This window comes from Sminthopsis crassicaudata, chromosome 1 (genome assembly GCF_048593235.1).
Source record: "Sminthopsis crassicaudata isolate SCR6 chromosome 1, ASM4859323v1, whole genome shotgun sequence".
Taxonomy (NCBI): domain Eukaryota; kingdom Metazoa; phylum Chordata; class Mammalia; order Dasyuromorphia; family Dasyuridae; genus Sminthopsis; species Sminthopsis crassicaudata.
The window spans coordinates 575,038,327-575,063,995 of record NC_133617.1 but is presented as its reverse complement, the minus strand read 5'-3'; the positions used below and the strand labels follow the sequence as shown (position 1 = coordinate 575,063,995).

The 25,669-nt window shown below is 35.7% G+C and overlaps 1 protein-coding gene across 5 annotated transcripts in view; it reads left to right on the top strand.

Moving 5' to 3' along the window:
* RASGRF2 (Ras protein specific guanine nucleotide releasing factor 2) overlaps positions 1-25,669 on the top strand; it is a 321,033-nt gene that overhangs the window by 84,933 nt on the left and 210,431 nt on the right. For 4 of the 5 annotated variants that reach the window (XM_074282188.1, XM_074282187.1, XM_074282186.1 and 1 more), the window contains exon 2: positions 18,523-18,629. In XM_074282188.1, coding sequence (XP_074138289.1) covers positions 18,523-18,629 — 107 coding nt within the window. Of the gene's footprint in view, positions 1-18,521; positions 18,630-25,669 lie in introns of those variants that run through there. The other variant, XM_074282189.1, reaches the window with a different exon arrangement.

Genomic DNA, 25,669 nt, shown 5'->3' with positions numbered 1-25,669 from the left:
TGTTTCATGTCTTGACAGCTCTAATCTTTAGAAGGTTCTTCCTTTTGTTGAGTGGATAGCTATCTCCCTTCCATTTGTAGCTGTTGGTGCTAGAATATTGGAATGTGATAGAATACATCTACTATCTCATTAATATTTGAAGATAATTGCCACATTTTCCCCCTCTTTGTCTTCCTCTTCTCCCACTTTCTCCATCTCTTTTCCTATTTTTATTATTTCTATTTTGTTCTTCCTATATCCTCCAATTTTTCTCTTCAACCATCACTACCTCATCATCCTGGCTGCATACTCTGATCATGTTTTAACATGTCTGAGTTCCTAATTTTTTTATGAGAAATATCTAGATCTGTGACACTCTGCTCCCCCAAGTGGGTTAACTCTTTTTATTACTATAGAGCAGTAACTGTTTTACTCAGGCAACCACCCCCTAGTTAAAAGTTTTCACCAGCTGTCACTTGGACTTTTGTAGTTGTCTGTTAATTAGTCTTCCTATTTCACATTACAGCTGCCAAAGCAATTTTTTTCTAAAGATGAAGTCTGGGAAACAGATATTCAAGAATCTTTTACTTTGTATTGAAATTTAAGATTATAATGAACTCTACTCAGAGTCACCTAATCACCACAGCAACAGCATAACCACCTTTTTTTTTCCCCCTTGAGTCCACCAATCTAATTATATCCTAATATATTGCTTTCTTCTCTTTTGCTCCTTTGGGAGGGGAGGGAAGGAACTAGACAAATGTTTTTCAAATATTATCTTATTTGATCCTCAGTTACCTCCATTTTGCATGTGGGAAAACTCAAGGAGACAGAAATTTAGTGATTTATCCAGAGTCATGTGGCTAGAAAGTGTTTGAGGCCAAATTTGAAGAGGTTTTCCAATTCTATCCCTAGACTCTATCCATTGGGCCATCTAGCTACTTAGGTGTATCAGTATCATGTATCAGTATCACCCCATTAGGGGACAAAAAAAACACAACCCAAAAGAAAGGATATCCAATTAATTAACTGTTAAAGAGCTGGAAAATATAAAACTATTGATTAAGAATAATAACTATACATCTTCAAGGAATCTAGAGTCTCATGTAGATATTGCTTTAAAATGAATCTTACATTAGCAGAGCTATGCATTATCTCATCTGCTTTGATATTTTCACAATTTCACAGAAGAAAATGAGAAAGGCAGATCCAGGATTAGAATTCAACCTTTCTACGGCTTCTCACAGATGGTGGAATAACTAACTATATTGGTTTACACCTAAATCAGATTGTGTATAGAATTAGCCCTTTGCAGAGTACAGTAATATTTGAAAAAAATCTAAAACGTTTTTGGAAGTAATACTGCTGGAAAATTAGCATTCTGTCCCTAAGAAGGTATTAAAGGAGCAACTTTTGAATTTGTAAGTACTTAAAAAACAAAATAAAACAAAACCCAAACAACCAAAAGTAAAATCCTGACCACTAATGAACTACATTTATTTACTTTGTATCTATACTGTATTTACTTACTTGTGTATGTGTTGTATCCTCCTGTAAAGTGTAAACATCTTGAAGTCATGGACTATTTTGCTTTTGTCTTTATGTACCTAGCATGGTGCATGCTAAAAAGCAGTGATGTCACCTTGCTAATAAAGTTCTGTAAAGTCAAAGCAATGGTTTTTCCAGTAGTAAAGTATGGCTGGGAGTTTTGAAATATAAGAAAAGTTGAGCTCTGCAGAATTGATGCTTTTGAATTGTGGTACTAGAGAAAACTTTTGGACAGCAAGGAGATAAACTTAGGCAATACTTATAGAAATTAATTCAGACTTTATTGGTATTGGAAGGTCAAATACTGAAGCTAAAATTTAAATAATTTTGACTACATAAAGATGGGACTCACTGGAAAAGACCTTGATGTTGAGAAAAATTGATGTCAGAAGAAAGGAATGGCAGAGAATGATAGATAGTGCCATGGGAACTATGAACATGAGCTTGGACAGATTTCGAGAGATGGTAAATAGAAGAACCAGATATGGTCATGAGTTCATTTTCCACCCTTGTTGCATATGCCTTCCTTCTGAGATTTGTTTTTATTATTGTTTAGTAATTTCAATTATGTCTGACTCTTTGTGACCTTATATGAGGTTTTCCTGGCAAAAATATCGAAGTGGTTTTTCATTTCTTTTGGAAGATAGAGTTTCTTCTACTATAATCAGGAAGTATGCTGTAGAGACTTGAGGGTATAGAAGAGACTTTAGATGTTACAATTACTCTGCTTATACTTTGACATGAAAAGATTCAGGAACTAATCCCACTACCTCCTTTTTCTCCTATCCTTGTCTTCAAAATATCTACTGTACAGAAGGCATCCTGTCTTTCCATCCCAGTTTTAAGTTATCTTCCTCTTTTCTTGAGCTGGAAAGAAATACAACTCTCATCATCTGTAGGAGGACATGTAGGTATTCATGCATGTATGCACATATTAATACATATATACATGAGAGTGTATATAGACATCTGTGCTTATATACACATATAACATGTATATATTAGTGTATGTATAAATTTATCCCTTCCTCTACACAAATCTATTCTTTTTATCTCTTATCCTATATCTTTTTTTTAACCCCTTTCCCTTCTACTTCCATGCTAACAAGATGAATGTCTATACTCAAATACATATGTGTGCACATAAATACACACACACACACACATTCTTCCCCCTTTGAACCACTTCAAATGAAAGTAAGGGTCAATTCCTTCTACTCCCTCCTTCTATGATAGGAACTCTTTCTTATATACCTCATTTGTGTGAAATAATTTTCCCCATCATTCTTCTCTCTCCTTTCTCCTGCTATACCAGCACATCTCTCTTTCTCACTCTGTATTTTTTTGAGGTAATCCTAGCATCATAGAATCACATCTATGCCCTCTGTCTTAGTGGACTTCTTCTAAAATCCCTATTAAGTTCTGAAGAGTTACCTGTATCATCTTCCCATATAAAAATATAAATGGTTTAACCCTGTTTAGTTCTTTATCATTTATTGCACATATTTACTATTTTATACTTTTCTTGAGTCTTGTGTTTGAATGTCATGTTTTCTATTCAGCTCTAGTCTTTTCATTAGGAATTCTTAAAAGTCCTCTTATTTTATTTAATGTTCATTTCCCTCCCCTCAAACCTCTGTAATATTATACTCAGTTTTTCTGGGTAGGTTTTTCTTGATTGTAATCCTGTAGCGAGCTGTCGTCTCCAGAAGCTGCTGGATCGCTCTCTGGGAAGAGATCTGCTGTGTCTACTCAAATCTCTCCGACAGATTCTTCTTCCTGTAGTGAACCGTTGTCTCCAGGCAGTTGCTGTTAACTCTTGTCCTTAGAAGTGACTTCCCTTCCTGCAGAGAGCCCCGTCAAGCCTGATGCACTTCAGAGTCTTCCTCTTGAATCCTGGCTCTGAATCTCCTCCAACTCTTATCCTTCTTCAGGCCGATCTGCTCTCTGCGCCCAGTGCTGTCTCTTTTTATCCTCCCAGAGAATGGGCGTGGGATAATGCAAGGGCTTCTGGGAAGAACCACCCCAGCCAATGAGCTTGCCCCCTCTATCAAGTCAACCTGAGTTCTCACCTTGTAATTGTCCAAAAAACCTGAATTCTCACCTTGTCACTGTCCAGACAACCTCAGTTCTCACTTAGTAATCCTAACATCTCCCCCTTTCTTTTGATTTAGAACATAGGACAGTCATGACCTTGAAACATAAATCCATCAATATGGGAAGTATTACAGATAATTACATAAATTACATAAGCACATAGTAACATAGTAACATAACACATGCTAGAAGTATATAACATAATCATAATCAAATAATCATAAATTGAAAATTTATAAATGTCCATAAGTCCATTGTCCATTAGTCTCATCTTGTGTGAGGAAGTCCAATGATTCCTGCTGGTTTTTAAAGTTCTTTAACAGTCTTCTTATTATCCATGCTCTTTCAGTGTCAGATGTTTCTTAGATCTTCTCCTTTATTTTGAGATCTTTCTCTTTTTCTGTCTCTCTCTGATGGACAAGGCGAATATGACTCGTTGGCAACCATCTGATTCCTTCTCCTGCTGAAGAAATACAAGCAAACCCTCTCTCCCAGGCAGTTAACCTATCTAATTTTCCTTCTATTTACCACTTTCTAAATCTCTTCTCATCATCTGACAATTACATTGGAATTGTTTGCACTGGATACAGCCCTGTTGGTTTAAAAGGCCTGTATTCTCCCCAAGTGTAATCCATTTTTACAATCTGATTGCCTTTTGGCTCACTTATCAGGTAATCCCTTTCTGCCATGTGATTGCTTTTCTGCTGGTTGATCAAATCAGAATCCTGACCTTCTAAAGGCTCTTTAGGTGTAACATCAGCTGCCATCATGCCCCAAGTCTTTTTTGCCTGGGGCCCTGGATCTGGGCCCCTCATCCTATTTCCCTGAATTAGTTTACACTCTGATGCCCAATGGAGTCCTCTGTTGCATTTTGGACATGGGGTTTTAGGTCTTCTTTCACCCTGTCTTCTCACTGTATCTCCATACCTACACTGAGCTCTTAGATGTCCAATTTTTCCACATTGAAAACATCGCCGAGTTTCTCTAGAAGTCCCTTGCCAGGAGGGACCCTGTCTTTCCACGTTCATCATTGTCCAGGTGTAAAAAGCATTTGTTCCCACTGTAGCACAGCGTCTTATGATCTCCTCTAAAGGAGCATCTTTGTCTAATCCCCATATAATTCTTTTGCAAATCTCATTGGCATTTTCCTTAGCCAGATGTCTGGTCATTATTTCTGTAGCTGCATTTTCTCCAATAGTTCTTTTGACAGCAGTTTGCAAACGTCCCACAAAATCTGCAAAAGGTTCATTGGGACCTTGCTGTATTTTAGTGAAAGCCTCTCCCCAATCTTTCTGTCCAGGAAGGACACCCCAAGCTTTTATTGCAGCCTTAGCAATTTGTTCATATATTGTCATGGTATAATTAATCTGTTCCGAATTCTCTCCATATTGACCTTCACCAGCTAAGTGCTCAAAAGTGAATTGTGTGTTAACTCCTATTTCCAAATTGCATCTGACTTGAATTTTACATAATTCATGAAATTCCGCAAGCCATAATAAATTTTCTCCAGGTTCCAGACATGTCCTTGCTATGGATTTCCAATCATTCGGGGTTAGGACTTCATAAGACAAACCATCTAGTAACATTTTGACATAAGCTGATGTAGCCCCATAAAGGGTACAACCTTTTTTCAAATCCTTAATTTTATTCAAATCTAAAGGTGCATATCTTCTCCTTTTTTTACCTACAGAGTCAGTATTTTCAATCACAGGATATGCATGTATAAAATCACTTATATCCTGTCCTTCTCTCTTAGCTTTAACCAATGCTTTTTCTAATCTTGTCATAGGCTTAGGCTTCTTCACAGGCAATTCTGTTTGTGTTTCTGCCTCTTCCCCTCTTTCTTCCTCCATCTCTGAAGGTGGGGTTGATGTGGGCCTGTCAATAATCTGTTCTCTAGGCAGGGTTGAAGCTTCTTCAAGAGAATCATACCATAATTCCTCATTTAAATCCTCTTGCTCTAGGGAAAGATCTTGATCTTTCCTTTTTTCCTCACACTTCCTCCTCTGTTCATTTTTAGAACTTTTCCTTCTCCTACAACTTGCTTGATAGTTTAAGGCTAATTGAACTATGTTGTAGATATAAAATACTTCTGCAGAAATTGAACGAGGCCCATTTTTTGCTTGAAATTCTTTCATTTCATATCCCACTAGCTTCCATTTATCTACATCTATCTTTTCTTCCTCTAAGAACCAAGGGGATGTGCGTCTTAATGCAGCCAAGAGTTTAGCAATCTGTACCCAGGTTACAAGTAAACTCTGCTCCTCAATTATGTTGATTATACTCTCTATAGTACCACTCCTGAATGGGGGTGGAGCTGAGGTTGCTTCTGGGGCTGGGGATGAGTCGGATGAGGTCCAGGGATTGAATTTAGCTAACATCTGCCCCATTTCAGCTATAAGAGATTCCTGGTTTAGCCCTTAACAAGTTAAGTTCCTTATTTATCTATTAGCATGCTCACTTAATCTTTAACAAAGTTTCCTCCTTACTCACGGTTCTGGGTCAGAGAGACTGAGATCTAGATCGGAAGCTTTTCCACTGGAATCAGGACTGTGTCTGTCCCTGTTCGGGGCGCCAAATGTAGCGAGCTGTCGTCTCCAGAAGCTGCCAGATCACTCTCTGGGAAGAGATCTGCTGTGTCTTCTACTCAAATCTCTCAGACAGATTCTTCTTCCTGTAACGAACCGTTGTCTCCAGGCAGTTGCTGTTAACTCTTGTCCAAAGAAGTGACTTCCCTTCCTGCAGAGAGCCCCGTCAGGCTTGATGTAATGCAGAGAGTCCTTCTCTTGAATCCTGGCTCTGAATCTCCTCCAACTCTTATCCTTCTTCAGGCCGATCTGCTCTCTGCGCCCAGTGCTGTCTCTTTTTATCCTCCCAGAGAATGGGCGTGGGATAATGCAAGGGCTTCTGGGAAGAACCACCCCAGCCAATGAGCTTTCCGACCCAGAAGCAGGTCGTCTACGAATGATTTAGCACCAGGTGCCCCACGAACATGCGCTGCGCTCCGGGTGAGAGGCGGCCCCCCTTCGCGGCCGCTCTCCAGCCCCCGGCGCGAACGGCCCTCCGCACCGGGCCCCGACCCCCGAGGCCCCCGACACGGGAAACCTCACCCGGCCCGGACACGGAAAGGATTGACAGATTGATAGCTCTTTCTCGATTCTGTGGGTGGTGGTGCATGGCCGTTCTTAGTTGGTGGAGCGATTTGTCTGGTTAATTCCGATAACGAACGAGACTCTGGCATGCTAACTAGTTACGCGACCCCCGAGTGGTCGGCGTCCCAACTTCTTAGAGGGACAAGTGGCGTTCAGCCACCCGAGATTGAGCAATAACAGGTCTGTGATGCCCTTAGATGTCCGGGGCTGCACGCGCGCTACACTGACTGGCTCAGCGTGTGCCTACCCTACGCCGGCAGGCGCGGGTAACCCGTTGAACCCCATTCGTGATGGGGATCGGGGATTGCAATTATTCCCCATGAACGAGGAATTCCCAGTAAGTGCGGGTCATAAGCTTGCGTTGATTAAGTCCCTGCCCTTTGTACACACCGCCCGTCGCTACTACCGATTGGATGGTTTAGTGAGGTCCTCGGATCGGCCCCGCCGGGGTCGGCCCACGGCCCTGGCGGAGCGCTGAGAAGACGGTCGAACTTGACTATCTAGAGGAAGTAAAAGTCGTAACAAGGTTTCCGTAGGTGAACCTGCGGAAGACAAATGTAGCGAGCTGTCGTCTCCAGAAGCTGCTGGATCGCTCTCTGGGAAGAGATCTGCTGTGTCTACTCAAATCTCTCCGACAGATTCTTCTTCCTGTAGTGAACCGTTGTCTCCAGGCAGTTGCTGTTAACTCTTGTCCTTAGAAGTGACTTCCCTTCCTGCAGAGAGCCCCGTCAAGCCTGATGCACTTCAGAGTCTTCCTCTTGAATCCTGGCTCTGAATCTCCTCCAACTCTTATCCTTCTTCAGGCCGATCTGCTCTCTGCGCCCAGTGCTGTCTCTTTTTATCCTCCCAGAGAATGGGCGTGGGATAATGCAAGGGCTTCTGGGAAGAACCACCCCAGCCAATGAGCTTGCCCCCTCTATCAAGTCAACCTGAGTTCTCACCTTGTAATTGTCCAAAAAACCTGAATTCTCACCTTGTCACTGTCCAGACAACCTCAGTTCTCACTTAGTAATCCTAACATAATCCTAGTTTTTTTCTTCTGGAATGTCATATTCCATGTCTTTCCCTTTTTATGGTGATAGTTGCTAAGTCCAGCTTGACTGTGACTATAATATTTGAATTATTTCTTTTTGGCTATTTATTGTATTTTTCTCCTTGACCTGGAAGATCTGGACTTTGGCAGTTTTCATTTTGGGATTTCTTTTAGGAGCTGACAGATGTTTTCATTTTTGACTTTGTCCTCTGATTATAAGATATATGAGCAGTTTTCCTTTATTTTTTAAATGAAATATGTCTAGGCTCTTTTTTATTGCTGTTCATGATTTCCAGGTAGTCCAGTGATTATTAAATTATTTCTCTTCAACCCATTTTCCAGTCCAGTTGTTTATTCCTATGAGATAGTTCATATTTACTTTTATTTTTTCCAATCTTTTCACTCTTTTATTGTTTCTTGATGTCCCATGGACTCCTTGTCTTCTGTGTTTATGTACTAAGCTTCCTTGTTACTCTCATAACTTTTTATGGTTGAGTTCTTTTTTTGTTTGTTCATTTTTTCCAGCCTACTTTCTGACTTTGGACTTTATATTAGTGTTGAGCTCTGCTCATTTCTAGGGTGATGTCTGACCTGAAATACTGTTGTTTTATATCTATCTGCTGCTTTCACAGCCAATCTGGGGGCCTGTAAACCTTTGGTGCTTTCAAGGTAACTCTGCTTTGCAAGCTCCTGTCTTGAATTTGGTTCTATTGGCTGGTATTAGCAAGCCATCTCTTGGATGGGTTTCCATAAACTGCTGCTAAGCATTCATGATCCCAGGAATGCTCCCTGCTGTTGCCCCCTGCTGCCATTGCCACCTCTGTACTCCCTAGCTTCCACCTAGGTGACCATAGACTTACCTTTCTTTCTAAGCTGCCCTAGGCTAATGTGGCTTCTTGATTTTCCCAATCAGAATTTGGTCTGGTACTCTATGTTCTGTAGAATGCTGTGGACAAATTAAGGCAAAAAATGCTATTTTCATTTATATCTTAACTCCATCCATTATATTCTGCTATATTCATATAAGTAGTTCTTAAGAGCAGGGATAATATCTTTCATTATAATTCTACCACTCAGCACAGTGCCAAGCACATGGTAGTTTCTTAATAAATGCTTGTTGATTGATTAATCATATGGTAACAAAATTAAATCGATTTTAACTAATTTTTCTGTTTTAAGACAGACTTGCATTATTCCGAATTTTATATTCGTGGCTCCACTATACAATAAAAATGCGATACTTGGATAAAAATATGTAGCTATACATTTCCGTTTTAGTCTCTGAATTTTCTCATATAGATGTGGACAAAGACAAAATTTTATATTTATTAGGCTGCAATTAAACTGCCCCCCCCCCCCGTCTGATATGGTGTAAAATGTTTTTTGTTTCATTCCTATGCACCCATTTGTTATATATGAGAGAAATAGTTTAACCTTTGAATATATTGTTAACATAATTGCAATTCTGCCTTTTAAAGGTTGCTTTTAATTGGGCTTTGAAACAACATCTGCTGTTGATGTTCTTATAGATAGAATTGACCAGTTCATTAAATGTTTCCTCTTCCTGTGTGGGCTTTTCAGGCTTTGATGATAGCAGTTTCTGAAATGTCATCATTATAGAATTGTCCTTTAAATAATCAATTTATTCTTTTATAGAATTTTCAAGCTTTCTCTCTCAAATTTAAATAGCTTTATTGAATATATTACTAAATTTTATTTTTACCTTTTTCATTAGCCTTTACCTCTCCTCCTCCTGATTACTATTGGTAATAGTCATGAAGCTGTTAAAGTTTGACAACTCCCTTAATTTATTAGGTTATAAGATGGCCTAGCTAGCAGTGTTAAGTGCTGAGAGAGTGGAATAAAGTCCTGACCATAGTATGTCAAGTGCTGGGCCTAGAGTCAAGAAAACTTATTTTTGTGAGTTCAAATTCCGCTTCGGATGCTTACCAGCTATGTCCTGGGCAAGTCACTTCCCCATGTTTGCCTTGGTTTCCTCATCTATAAAATGAGCTAGAGAAGGAAATGACAATCTGCTCCATTATCTTTGCTTAGAAAACACCAAATAGAGAAGAAATGACTGAACAATAAAAGCTTGGAAAAATAACTTAGCTTTCTTATCGAAATTATTCTTATAATTCCAGTTGTACTGAAATTAATCTGTCAGTCAGAAAGCATTTATTAATGAAATTATGAAATGGAGTAGAAACTAATAGGATCCATGGTTGTTGGATTGTGAGAAATGGCAAGACTTTAGATTTCTGTAGGGCGCCTTCTCACATAAAAATTACTAAATGGAACAACAGAAACTGCTGGGCTAGAGGGATTAGGGTACCTCTTCCCACTGAGGACCCACAGATCTTGGAAGTCAGGAAGACTTGGTTTAACTTTCTGGGACCTTGACTCCAAAAAGAAAGTTCAGGCTTTTTCTTGTTTTTGTTTTTGTTTTCTGCCACCAACCTAGGAGCCCTGGGGAAAACCATTTTAAAGCTCTGGTTTGTCTCCAATCTAGAATCTCACCACAAAAGAGATCAGGAAGGTATTCAGTGAAACATTGTATATCACATTTATAACTGAATACAGGATGAATAAGCAGAAACCGCTGGCTTTGCACAATCTTTAGCAATGGGATAAAATCCATGTATAATCCTCTAAAGCACATGCTTCAGTGAGTTCATCCCTGTGACATGAGTGTCTGTATCAAACTGCTGTATCACAGCAAAGGTGTTAAACATCTCCAAGACTCCCTGTGGAGCAGGAACCAGATTAAGATGTAATTTGGAAATATTTAACAACAACAAAAATTTCAATTATTTGTTTCTTCCACACACAAAAAATGTTTAAAACACAAAAACTCCTAATAAAGATTTATGGCATGAATCATGACATTGTTATTATTATAACCTGATTATAATAAGCAACCCATAACTTCTCATAGCTTTTCTTGGGAGTTTGATTCTTCATTCATAAAATGCCAATAGACATTTTGTCAATAATTAAATTCTGTACTAGCTGAACAACTCCCTCAAGGTCCGCATCTTCTGACTTGAGAATCATCCTCTTGCTAGTGCTTATCTTTATTTTAAAAAATTATTAGTTTTTGACATTTACTTTTTATAAGATTTTGATTTCCATTTTCTCCTTCACTTCTTTCTTTGTCTCATCCACAAGATAGCAATCAATTTGATACAGGTTATACATGTACAATTATATTAAACATATTTCCACATTAGTCATGTTGTGAAAGAAGGGAAAAACCATGAGAAGAAAAAAATAATTAAAAAAATGAAAATAGTATGCTTCAATCTGCATTCAGATGCCATAGTTCTTTCTCTGGATGTAGATAGTATTTTCCCTCTTGAGCCTTTTAGAATTGTCTTAGATCATTGTTTTACTGAGAAGAACAAAATTCATCAAAGTTGATCATCCACACAATGGCACTGTTACTGTATTCTGTTCTTTACTTCATTTGGTATCAGTTCATGTAAATCTTTCCTGGTTTTTTTGAAATCTGCCTCCTCCTCATTTCTTATAGAATGATAGTTTTCCATTAAATTCACATATTAATTTGTTCACTCATTCACCAGTTGATGAACAACCCCTTGATTTCTAATTTTTTGCCTTGGTGCTTATCTCTTTGAGAAGTATGTAGATCAAGAATATTTCTTCTGCTGATGTTTGTCTTCAACTGAGATATTTGGGAATTCTCAAACTTTCATATATATATATATATATATATATATATATATATATATATATATTTCCTGTCATGTGTGAGTAGCCACTGTAGCTATTGGGAGTTGAATGAAAAGGAGGCAATCTCTCACTGAACATTTATGTGCCTATTACGTGCCAGACACTGTTCAAAGTAAGTAATAGAAATAGAAAGAAAGGCAAAGGAGAGTCTCTGGTCAGTTTTAATGGGAGAATCTATGCAAACAACTATGTATGAACAAGCTCTATAGTGATGGTCTCAGAGATAGAGCATCCACATTAAGAGGAAGAGGGAAAGACTTCTTGTAGAAGGTAGGAATTTAGATCCAGAAAATCGCAGTATCCCTGTTAGAAAGATGGGGGAAGTGATAGAGCACCAGAAAGTGCTGTGTCTTTTAAGGGCTATTGAGTGGGCTGGTTTCTCTGGCTCAGTGACCAGTACTCTGACAAAGCAGCCTCTTTCCTTTTTCCTTCATGGCCTCCTCCCCAAGGTAGAGGTAGGGAACACAAAGTGAATAACTAGAAGCCTCTGATTTTTTACATGTCTTTTAGTAAAATGTTGATATCCATGAAGAGTTGTACGATCCTGGGCAAGTCACTTAACCCTGATTGCCTCCCTCCTTGCAAAAAACCCAACTAATTTCCCAAAACACATACTTTACTGTAACATAAGTATGTGTGCTTCAGAGATGAGGTGTTAAACACTGCAACACTCCCTGTGCAGCAGGAGCACAATGAAAATATAATTGAGAAATTTTTAACAAAATAAGTAAAAATACCATAAAACACATAATATTACATTTAAAAAAATAAATCATTTTGCAGTCAGAAGAGATCTTATGAATGGATTAATAGTCCCTTTTCTATCTAATTGATACCATTGCATTAGAGTATTGTTAAGAATCAGTTTGGTGACACAGTGGATTGAATACAGGGCCTGGGGTCAGGAGACTTCTCTTCATGAGTTCAAATATGACCTCAGATATTTCCTAGCTTTATAAACATGAACAAGTCACTTAACCAAGTTTGCCTCAGTATCCTTATCTGTTAAATGAGCTGGAGGAAGGAAATGGCAAACCACTCCACTGTCTTTACCAAGAAAATCCCAAATGTAGTTTCAAAGAGTTTTACATGAATGAAACTACTGAATCACTGCAACAAAAGTAATATGCTAAATCAGGAAAAGTTGAATGAGTTAGCAAGTAGCATCACAAAGTTATGGGCAAGGTTCCAGATCAAGGAAGAAAACATAATATAGATAAAGCATCACTGAGGGGAAGAAACCCTAGTGAAGGAAATAAGCAAAATAGCCTTGTCATTTAGTTTAGTTTAGTAGACTTAGATTCAGTAGCGAGAACAAGCAGACTGTAATAATATCAGTTCCAGCAAATTTGGGAAATTTGCCAGTGATTCGTCAAGTGAACTATGCTTGTGTTCTCTCTAGAAGGGAATGAATTACACATCACTGGAAGTTTTCCATTGTCAGGGATGTTTGCATTTCAGTTTGGCTATTTGTACATCTCCAACTCTGAGATTTTGTGAGCAAAAGCAATCAATGTTCATAGGATCCCAGATCCCAGAAGTAGTCTACAGTTCTCTAACTCCATTATTTCATAGTTGAGGAAACTAAGGCCCACAGAAAGATAAGTGAGTTTACCAAAGTTAGACAGGAATAAAAACTATGGAATATTTGAACCAGATCCTCTGACTATAAGGTAAGTGTTCTTTGCCTTGTGCTGCCTCTCTGGGTCTCAGTTTCTTCATTTTTTAAAATGAAGGGATTTGGACTAGAAACTGCGTTAAGTGACTTGTTCAGGTTTACAAAGACAGGAAATATCTGAGGCCAGAGTTGAACTCATGAAGAGAAGTCTCCTGACTCTAGGACCTATATTCAATCCACTATGTCACTAAAATGATTCTTACCCACTATTCTAATGCAATGTTATCAAACACAAATGGGGCTACTAATATATTCATAAGGATCTCTGCTGACTGCAAAATGATTTTGTTTTTAAATGTAATTTTATCTATGTTTTATTGTATTTTAATTTAATTTAATTAATTACTTAATATAATTAATTTTCTAGAGAAGAGATTTAATTGTAGGTGGTCCTTTCCATCATTAGGTCTGTGATTCTATGATTACTAGGCATAAATCTTTATAGTTAATAAAAATATCATATATATATAATACATAGAGTAAAAATTAGATAATATAGATCTGATATCCTTAATACATATAATCTATATGTAACTGATACAAACTTACAGTGGATAAATGGTCAAAAAATACAAACACTTTTTAGAGGAGGAAATATGAATTGTTTAGAATTATTTGAAAAATTATCATAATTAGAAATCCAAAGTTAAACAATTTTGAAGTATCACTTTATACCTTCAAAATTGTTAAACATATTTAAGAATGATAAAAAACCAATGTTGGAGAACCTGTAAAGAAACAAATGACTTAATATATTGGTAGAATTATATTCATTTATGATATTTTGGTGATAGTGTCATCTTTTAGAATGAAAATATGGAAATATATAAGAATTTCATAGTTATTATAATTCTTTGATTCTCATAGGACTATATTCTAAGAGAGTTATTAATAAAGGATATATCTGAACAAACATATTTCAGATTTTTCATTTGTAGTAGTAGTAGAAAATGAGAATTAGCTTGTATGGTCAATCTGTAGGGAGTGACAAGATAAACTGTTATGTTCATGTAATATCATTATTCCACAAAATGGAAATACATAAAGTAGATATGAATGAAGAAAAATTTATATAAATTGATATTTTATAAAAGAAATAAAATAAAGACAAATGTACACTGACTATAATTGTGTAAAAATGACACCAACAAAACTAATTTTATAAGTTCTCATGGAAAAGAGATTGGAAAAAAATAGAAGAAAAAATTGTTGTTACTTTGTGTTCTCTTTGATTAAGGTGGAAATATTTTTGTCTTTATTTGATATCTCATTTGATTTTTATTTAATCATATTTGGTGAGAATTCATAACATAACATAAAGCTGAACTGTAAATGCAATTTTCATTAGATATACTAGATTGTAAACTCAGAGAGGGCAGAGACTAATTCTTCCCTATATCTTATAAGTACCCAATGTTGTAGGAAACATAATAAATGCTTTTTGAATGAACAAATGAAGGAATAAATAAATTTTGAATGGTAGCTAGAATATTGAATTACTTGTGAACCTGATTTACAAGTATGGCTTGGCCATTTACTGGTTAGTGATTTAAGATTATTATTATTAGCAATAATAGCAATAATAATAAACATTTATGTAGCACCTCCTATATGCCAGGTACTTTATTAAGTACTTTGCAAACATTATCTCAAATGAAATGGAAAATAATTGACCCAAGTAGAGATTAAATGCTTTGCATGGAATCACAGAACTAGTAAGTATCTGAGGTAGGATTTGAACTCATTTCTTATTGACCCTTGGCCTAGTTTTCTGTTCATTGAGTCACCTAACTGTATGAAGTCACTTTAGAAACCATAAACTATCATAGATATGTAAGACAACAATGTCAATAATAATAATTAATAGTACACACCAAATATATATTAGCATGGAAAGACTATAGGTTCTTAACATTTTAGAACTGGTTTAGCCCTAAGCCTTCACTTGACAGATGTGGAGATTGAAATTCAGAGAAGTTAAATGACTTTGCTTTGGAGTCTGATTTACTGAATAGATATAAATTATACTTTGTATATACATTTTTATAAGTGGATGCTTCCAAATTGTTCTCCATAATGTGATGAACATTTCTTGGCAGTCTTTTTTATATTAGTAATTTACCAAGCTTCTAAAAAATATTTTTTCTTAATTAACATTCCACACCAACACTATCTTCTTCATCATAATGATTTTTTAATATCTGATGACTGAAGGGGAGTAAGGGAGAAGAGACACTGAAAGCAGTTAAGAAGTCCAAACAATAAGACAACTTCATTTGCCATTGGTGCAGCAGTCCATTTAAGAGAAGATATATATTTGATCCTTCATCCTCCATTCTCTAAAATCAAGATGGTTCACCTTTGATCAGTCTGAATTTAACTGTTCTTTAGTGTCATTTTCATTTATAGTAAGACATTCCACATATTCTTTTTCTTCATTCTGTTTTCTTCAATCTGCTTATACAAGTATTCTTATAATTCTTATGAATTCCTTAACATGTCAATAATATTACATTATATTTGTATATTATGATTTGTTCAGCTATTCCTTAGTCAGAGTACCCATTTTGCTAATTTTTTGGTCACAAAATGTACTGCTACTAATGTTTTGGTACATATGAGACATTTGTTTCTCTCAATAACCTTCTTGGGGTACATATCAAGCAATGAGATGTCAATTTTTTTAGAATAAAATTAAAATTTTTTTGGATTAGTAGGATCCTATTAAGAAGGTTATATTTATTTTCAGTGATGGAAATGTTGCAAATCTATTATAAGGTCTTCTTTGAACCCTCCAAAGCTTTAGATACACATAAATATTTTAAAATGAGAATATTTCATTGTAAAATGGCACCTTATCCCAGTTTGTTAAGATGACAAATTCTCTTTCATCTGGTTAGCTATGAAAATGGAAGAGTTTTGATTTGCTTACTTAACAATATATTCAAAAAGATTGAGGAAAAACTTAAAAGAAGAGAAGAAAAAACAAAGAAGAAAAGATTTTAAGAGGGGAAAAATAAGCTTAGAATAAGAAGTTATGCAATTTAATCATTTCCCCCAAGAATATCATTAGGTGGCCTGAACTGGGGACTTAGCAGATGGCATTGGCTCTCAGAAGTCTTGCTTCTTTGATCTGGAATTTGAAAGTTTGTCAGCTATACCCTGAAGGGTTTTTTTTGAGTCTTTTAGGACTTTTTTCTGAAGATGGGTGCTGATGCACGTGGTCAGAAAGTTTGTCTTTGACTCAGCTATTAATGGTTGTAGCTAATTCAAAGCAGACACTGAATGGTTTCTGGTATTTCTATGTATTACATCAGAATTCTTAACTTCTCTGTTGTTCCAAAATGATTATTTTCATTTCTTCTCTACTACTGTGGTCTGTAGCATCTGCTTATTGTAGTATTTCCCCCCATTCTTTCTTGTATGTTTTGGAAAGGAAAGTGACTTAGTGGTTAGAGGGCATGGGGCTGGGAATCTAAAATTCCAGGTTATGTTGTTGGTGCTGTTCTTGATTTCCCATGAGACCTGAAAAGAAGAATTATCTTAAACCCATAATTTTCAGACTTTTAAAACCTTTCTTCAGTTTTTCTCTGTGTATGTCTCTTTCTCTTTCTCTGTTTCTGTCTGTTTCTCTATCTGTCTTGTCTCCCTCTCCCTCTCTGTTTCTGACTCCATCTCTGTCTCTGTCTGTCTCTGTCTCTGTCTTTATAACACACACACACACACACACACACACACACACACACACACACACACACACACAACACACACACACACACTCTTCAATATCTTATTGGTCTTGCCAATTTTCTCCCTTTTCTTGATAGTACATTGACTTCATCATAACCTTCTTAGAATTGTCTTGAACTCCAAAGGTTGCACTCCCACTTTGGAGGAACAATTATTTAAACTGTCACTGTCTTAGTTTTCTCCATTTGCAAAAAGATTAGTGAGTATAAATAGATCAGATGAGTCATTTTCTGGGAGACTTATGATAGCACACTTAATGTGATAGATAAGAGAAGGCACACATTGAGGAGAAGGGTCAAGCATTAGAAAAGGATTAAGACCATTGTCTCAGAGAGAAATATTTCAGCCTAGCTTAATTCTGTTATGAGATGCTATAGAACTGGCAGTATCAAGCAGAGTAAAAATCTTGATGAATTTGAACAAAGATACAGTGAAATTCATGATAATTTTACTAAGCTTGCCTAAAGTTCCTTTTTGCAATAACCAACAAGTCATGTAAGCAAATCTGTAAAGTAGACAAAACTTCAGGGAGAGGTGTTAGCCCTGGACATAATGTAGAAAGATTCGGTCCTAGCTTGGCTACTTTCATATGAATTTTGTGACTCTAGACAAGGCACTTCATTTTTATAAACTTCACTTTCCTTATCTGTAAAATGATGTGGTAGGACTGACAATTATTAAGATTTCTTTTTGCTTTCTGATTCTGTGAACCTCTTCATAAATGTAGTTTATACATATCTTGGGCACCTAAAATGAAGGAAAAAAGTATTTGTTCGGTGAATTGAATAATCATAAATAGTCAGAATCATGTTAACTTTGATATATAATATTATTTTCTGAAATTGTATAAAGAGATATAACATTTCATTAATTTCACTGAGTCAAGATGTGATTTGTTTATGTAAAGCATCATTTGCTTATGGTATAAAATTACCTCCAGTAAATTTGTTGAAGATTTTATGGAATGGCAGATTTTAAAGTAATTGTTTAAAAGTCTTAAATTTTGTTTAATATATTTTTTCCAATTATATGTAAAAATAATTTTAGAAATTAATTTAAAATTTAAAAAATTCTTTCTTACTCTTCCCTCCTCCTTTTTTGAGAAGGTAAGCATTTTGATATGAATTATATATGTGCAGTCATGCAAAACATATTCATATTAGCCATGTTGAAAGAGAAAACAGGCCAAACAAGAAAAAGATTGTTTAGAGAAAGTATGCTTTGAATTGCATTTAGACTTCATCGATTCTTTCTCTGAGGTGGATAGCATTTTTCATAAGTTCTTTGGAATTATATTGATCATTGCATTGCTGAGAAGTTATTATTCCCTTTTGATTGTTTAAAATATTGCTGTTACTGTATACAGTGTTCTGGTTCTGCTTACCTCTCTTTGAATCATATAAGTCTTCCCAGGTTTTCCCTGAAAGCATCCTGCTTATTTGAAATTTTGTAAATACATATTCTTGCATAAGCAAATTCTGCATATTAATTATAATATCTCTAAAAATGAAATTTTTTTTCCTTTTCAGTATTACTTCACTGTTCTCTTTGGTCATGAAGGTCAGAAGCCATTAGAGCTCCGATGTGAAGAGGAACATGAGGGTAAGGAGTGGATGGATGCCATTCATCAAGCCAGGTATAATTCTCTCTCTCTTGTTTTTTTTTTTTTTTTTTTTTTTTTGAAATTAAATTGAAAAATCATGATATAATTTGATTGAATGTTATCATTAATAATAGAATGAATATTAATATCAATTTTAAAAAGATGTTTGCTATTTAATGTCCATCACCTTAGTGAGATGTATTATGATTGATTGGTCTTTCCTTAATTATGTTTTGCCTAAAAGTATTTGATAACATTGATGGTCATTGAGCTATTCTAGAAAAACACAAGAGAATGGTCAGTTTCCTTCCAAGAGAAGTTAGGAGAGTGGAAAATTAGTAAATTAGGCCACAAATCACTTATTCAAGTAAAATAGTAAATAGAAATGTCCTCTTATAGCTAATCACTCATCAAATCCTTCAAAATGGCTTTTATATCTGTTCTTGTTTCTCTAGTTCCCTTGCCACTAGTCTAGTTCAGACTTTCATTATTTCATGCTTGTTGTTGGTACATGAAATTCTTACCTGATTCCAGACTTAAAATTAATATTTAAACTGTTGCCAGACTTACCTATAAGTAATACAAAGAGAGTACACTATGATTATGTTTTTGTCATTGACATGTAATAATTACGTACATATAGAATGCAAGTTCATCTTCTTTCTAAAGGAGAAAGTAGGAAAAAAAAGGTTGGCGGGGTTGTTTCTTTCTTCATAAAATTACAGAATTTCAGAGTTGGAAAGGACCTTAGTTTTCATATAATTCAGCCTATATCCAAAAAGTAATCCCCTCTATCATCCAAAAAGACCCTACTGAAGGGGAGGCATTGTCTCCAAGGCAGCCCTTTTCATTTTTGAGGAACTGAATTGGAAAGTTTTTCTTGACATGGAGCCTAATTTTAAATCTTTGCAGTTTCCACCTATTGTTCATTAGTTCTGACCTCTGAATGATCTTATCAATTCCCATGGGTTCAATTATTTCTATGCTCATGACTTCCAGATCTGTAATTAAGCCTTGATCTCTCTTCTAAGTTATAGTCTCATAGCATCAGCTGCTTATTAGATATTTATTACTAATATCTTAACCACAACATATCCAAAACAGAAATCATTAGCACTTCTTTGGACATTTGTTTCTAGGAGTTCAGTTTCTATCCTGAAGCAGGAGCTTCAGGATAGAAACTGATACCTTTACTGGGTACCCTTCCACCTCTAATCATCTAAAAATCTCTAAGGAGAACTGTATCTTGGCTAATACCAGCAGCTCATCCTCCAGCTGCAGCACTACTATCTGCAGTTATATTTTCTTCTCCCTCCCCCCAAGTTTCCAGCTGTGATAGCACCCAATGACTATCATTACAGGAGGAGTTCAACTCTTGGGTACAGTCTTGGTTATGCAATTACTGGTGGCTTCCATAGTGACACAAATGCCAATCTTAAAAGTCCTTGTCAGAAGCTCCAATGAACACAATCAGAGTACCAGCAGCAATTCAAGCCCCTGACACTATGAGATGAAGCATTTCTTAGAATGTACTCCAAACCAGGGTGAACCTCAAGCAGCTTGAGCAATTCAGTAAGATGTTATAGTTCTGCAAGTTTGCAAATTTGTTGTTATCGTTGCTCAATCAATCATGTCCAACTCTTTGTGACACTATGAATCAACTGTCCATCAGCTTTTTTTTAGCTGACATATTAGAGTGGTTTCCTATTTCCTTTTCCAGTGGATCCAGTGAATCCTTTTTTCAGGCAATCAAAAGTTAAGAGACTTGCCCAGGATCACATATTAGGAAGAAATCCTGAGATGGGATTTGAACTCAGGTCTTCCCAGCTCCAGTCTCAGCAGTCTATTCATTGAGCCACCCTCTGCCTCAGTTTATAAATTTGCAAATAGATGAGCCTAATTGATATCTTTATAAAGAAGATATGGAAAACTAACTGAAAACTGAGCTAATTTAACTTTAAAACATAATGAATCAATTAACAAGCATTTATTAAGTGCCTAAAGAAGTCTGAAGTCACCAGTACTTTGTTACTTTGTCTATTTGTCACAAGTAGTCTTTCATTTCATAACTTACTAAAAGTTATAACTCCCATTGTTCACATAAGTGAAGTGATATAAAATGTTGGGATTAGGCAAAATGTTTTTGAGATCTCATCAAAATGAATGGCTGCAATGCTAACTCTCAGTAAACAGAACATCTTATATTATAGCTAATAAATAATTTCCTCCTGGAAAAACAGTAAACAAACAAATCCGAGTTTATTATCTTTCTCCCCAAACCCAACCATTTTCTGAACTTCCTTATTACTGTCAAGGGCATCACATCCTCACAGTCACTTAGGTTTATAGCCTTGTTATTATTCTTGCTTTTTGTTGTTGCTCAATCATTTCAGTTATTTCTGACTCTATGTGACCCCATTTGGAGTTTTCTTGGCAAAGACACTGAAGTGGTTTGCATTTCCTCCTGTAGCTCATTTTACAGGTGAGGAAACTGAGTCAGAGTTAATTGACTTGCCTAGAGTCACACAGCTATAAGTGTTTGAGTTTGGATTTGAACTCAGGTTTTTCTAATTCCAGACTTCACGCTCTATCCACTGAGTCACCTCCTGTATATCCATCCAATTAGTTGACAAATTTTGTTTTCTTGCTTTCATTTCCACATTTTTCCTAGATATCTTCTGTCTCCTCATACAGATATGACTCTGCTTTAGATCTTCATTACATATCACCTAGAATATTTCAGTGGTTTTATGATTAGTCTCTCATTCATCAATTCTCTCTCTATTCCATTCAATTCTCTAAACAGCTACCAACGTGATTTTTCTTAAGTATAGATCTGACAATGTTAGATTCAAACATTGTGCCCTCCAGAAGCTGTAAGTGCTTCCTCTTATTTCCAAGATCAGCAACTGTAATGTTCTGTTGTCTCCAGAAACTGCCGATCACTCTCTGGGAGGAGATCTGCTGTCTCAACTCAGTCCCAGACTAGACTCTTCTTCCTCCAGAGAGCCACTCCAACTCTGTCCTAGAGTAGACTAATTTCTTGCTCAATGTTGTCTTCTTTTATCCTCCCAGAGAATGGGCGTGTGAGAACTCAAGGGCTTGTGGGAAAATTACTTCAACCAATGAATTTGCTCCTTTTAAAGGTTGTGTAAACTCCTTTTCATATGTAAACTTCTCCTCAGAAGTTCAAAGGAGTAAACTCCCCTTAAAGGCCAGAACCAAAGGTGTGAACTAGAGAATTGTTAAGTACCGACTTAGCACTTAGTAAGAACCTAACAAGCAACCTGGACCCTTTCCACCTTCTTAGTCTCTCATAAATTAATTATTCTCCTTCACACATTCTACAGTATGCAAGATATTCAATCTTCTGACTTTCTGCCTTTGTAGTTAGTACCTGATCTTTATTCCTGCAATACCCCTGATACTTAGCTCCATTTCTTCAAACACTGGCTTCCTTCAAGACTTAGATGCTACTTTCTGCAGGAGGACATTCTCATATGCTAGTGCCTTTCCCTTGAAACTAAAAGTTTCTGATTTTTTTTTTTTTTTTGAGTCAGGGACCCTTTCAGCATAAAATGAAATATCTAGGATAACAGAGGAAAATAATTCTATTGAATAAAGACATATAGATATTAAAAAACACAATTTTACAGATCCCAGCTTTAAGAACTCCTGATTTCAGATTACCTTTCAGCTGCTCTGTATTTATCTTGCTACTTACAGACACATTTTCTTCCTTCTTAATAAATAAGCTCATTGAAGACAGAGACATTTTTCGGTTTATTTCTTTATATCCATTGTGTTTAGCACAGTTCCTGGTGCCCTATAAGCATTAATAAATACTTGTTGATTGATTGATACCCTGTGACAGACTTTCAAGTATTTGAAGAGAACTATGATATCCCCCCTGAGCTTTCTCTTTTTTAGGCTAAACAGTTCAAATTCCTTCAACCAATTATATTATGGTGTGGGCTCAAGGCTCTTTGCAATTGTGGTTCCTTTCCATTGGAGACTCTCCAGATTTTAAATATCTTTTCTAAAATGTGGGGCTCAGAACTGAACACAGTCCTCATGATTTGGTCTGACAGGGACAGATTACAGTGCATCCATAACCCTGGAAGCTATGTTTTCCTTTAATATAGCTCAGGATCTCTTTTTTGGTTACTATATTACTCTGATGAATTATATTCTTCAATATGTTATTAAATGAATGGTTTATAATTACTTAGAAAATAAAGCAGTGATTACTAAGAGATAGCATAACTTAATAAGGTTCTAATTAGGTTAATAAAGACTAACCTCACTTCTTAAAATGTCTATCAGGCAAATTTTATCCACACATACATATACACACATATAATGTGTGTATATGTATGTGTGTGTGTATGTGTGTGTGTGTATATAAAATGTATGTGTGTGTATATTTATATATATATTGTGTGCATGTGTGTGTATATTTATATATATATATATACACACACACATATATATATATATATGTGTGTGTGTGCAATATATATGAGTCATGTTACCATCTGAATTATCCTGCTCCAGCATTTCTCTATATCTATGTGTTTTGATTCCTTTAAGACTTGGCTCACAGAATATAACCTCCAAAGATTCACTTTCTATAAATCTTATTTAATTTTCCTAACTCTTATGCTTCATGTTTCCCCTAAATACTTCACTGAGAGTGAGGGATACTAGATGCAAGTCCATATTCTCCTACTAGTGGTCTCAGAAAAGTCACTTCAGTTTTCTGGATCCCAGTTTTGTCATGTATGAAATGGATTTGCTAATATTAATACTGCCAATATCATAGGATTGTTCTCTCAGATAAAGTAAACTATCTGAAAACTTTGTTAATTGATATATATATTTTAAGTGATACAAGATATTATTATGGTTATTATTATAAATTATGTTTAAATTTAGAAGGAATGTTAGGCAAGTTAATCCATTTAAGCTTGATTTTTTTCATTTGAAAAATGAGGATATTGAATCATATGATGTTTAAATTCATGTCCAGGTCTAAATTTATGATTTTATTATCTCAGTAGATGAGGAAACAAGCCCAGAGGTGAAATAATTTGCCTGGAATCATATAGATATTAATTAAATCTGGGATTTCAAATTGAGTCTTTCAGCCTCAAATCCATTATTATTTTCATTATATTATTCTATATTTTATTGTTGTTCAATCTTATTGAACTTCTTATGACCTCATTCAGAATTTTCTTGGCAAAGATAATTAGCATTTTGCTATTTCTTTCTCTGGCTCATTTTACAAATGGAGAAACTAAGGCAAACAGGGTTAAGTGATTTGCCCAAGGTAGCACAGCTAGTGAGTGTCTTAGGGCAGTTTTGAATACAGGTCTTCCTGACTCCAGGCCCAACACTCTATTCACCATGCCACATAGATTCCCATCATGTACTTATTCACATTTTTGTTCCATAATTGCTTTTCCTGTTTGTTTTAATTCCTGAATTCCTTAAGAATTCCCATCTACTTTTCTTACCATTGAGTATTTAGATTAATTGTAGGTACACTGTCTATGCTTTGGAAACATGGTCCTTATGACTTAATGTTTTAATATTTATTGCCTTGGATAAAACATAATTAAGCTGGGTCTTCTGATTTGGCTAAAAGAATTTCATTTTGCTTTCTCTCCATAACACTTGTCACTAATCCTAAGAATGACAAATGTTATTTAAAGTTTTATTTCCCAACCCTAGTTTTTCAATACTTTCATGAATCAATAGTTTAATCAGTGCAATTGCTTCTTTCTTTTCTATCGATCACAGTTCATCTGTGCAATACTCCTGTGTGATTCTTGTTCATGCCTTTTCAGTACTTTGGAGATTACTCAATACCCTGAAAGACCTTTTTTATTTTATTTTTTTATTTTTATTTTTTTTTTTTTATTTTTTTTTTTAATTTTTTATTTTATTTTATAATTATAACATTTTTTGACAGTACATATGCATGGGTAATTTTTTACAACATTATCCCTTGCACTTACTTCTATTCAGATTTTTTCCCTTCCTCCCCCAAACCCCTCCCCCAGATGGCAAGCAGTCTTATATATGTTAAATATATTACGGTATAATTTAGATACAATATATGTGTGTAGAACCGAATTTTTTGTTGCACAGGAAGAATTGGATTCAGAAGGTAAAAATAACAGTTTACATTCATTTCCCAGTGTTCCTTTTCTGGATGTAGCTGGTTCTTTCCATCATTAATCAATTGGAATTGGATTAGCTCTTCTCTATGTTGAAGAAATCCACTTCCATCAGCATACATCCTCGTACAGTATCATTGTTGAAGTGTATAATAATCTTCTGGTTCTGCTCGTTTCACTCAGCATCAGTTGATGTAAGTCTCTCCAAGCCTCTCTATATTTCTCCTGTTGGTCATTTCTTATAGAACAATAATATTCCATAACATTCATATACCACAGTTTACCCAACCATTCTCCAATTGATGGACATCCATTCATCTTCCAGCTTCTAGCCACTATGAAAAGGGCTGCCACAAACATTTTGGCACATACAGGACCCTTTCCCTTCTCTAGTAGTTCCTTGGGGTATAAGCCCAGTAGTAGTATGGCTGGGTCAAAGGGTATGCACATTTTGATAACTTTTTGGGCATAATTCCAGATTGCTCTCCAGAATGGTTGGATTCTTTCACAACTCCACCAACAATGCATCAGTGTCCCAGTTTTCCCACAGCCCCTCCAACATTCATCGTTATTTGTTCCTGTCATCTTAGCCAATCTGACAGGTGTGTAATGATACCTCAGAGTTGTCTTAATTTGCATTTCTCTGATCAATAGTGATTTGGAACACTCTTTCATATGAGTGGAAATAGTTTTAATTTCATCATCTGAAAATTGTCTGTTCATATCCTTTGACCATTTATCAATTGGAGAATGGCTTGATTTCTTATAAATTAAAGTCAATTCTCTGTATATTTTGGAGATGAGGCCTTTATCAGAACCTTTAACTGTAAAAATTTTTTCCCAATTTGTTACTTCCCTTCTAATCTTGTTTGCATTAGTTTTGTT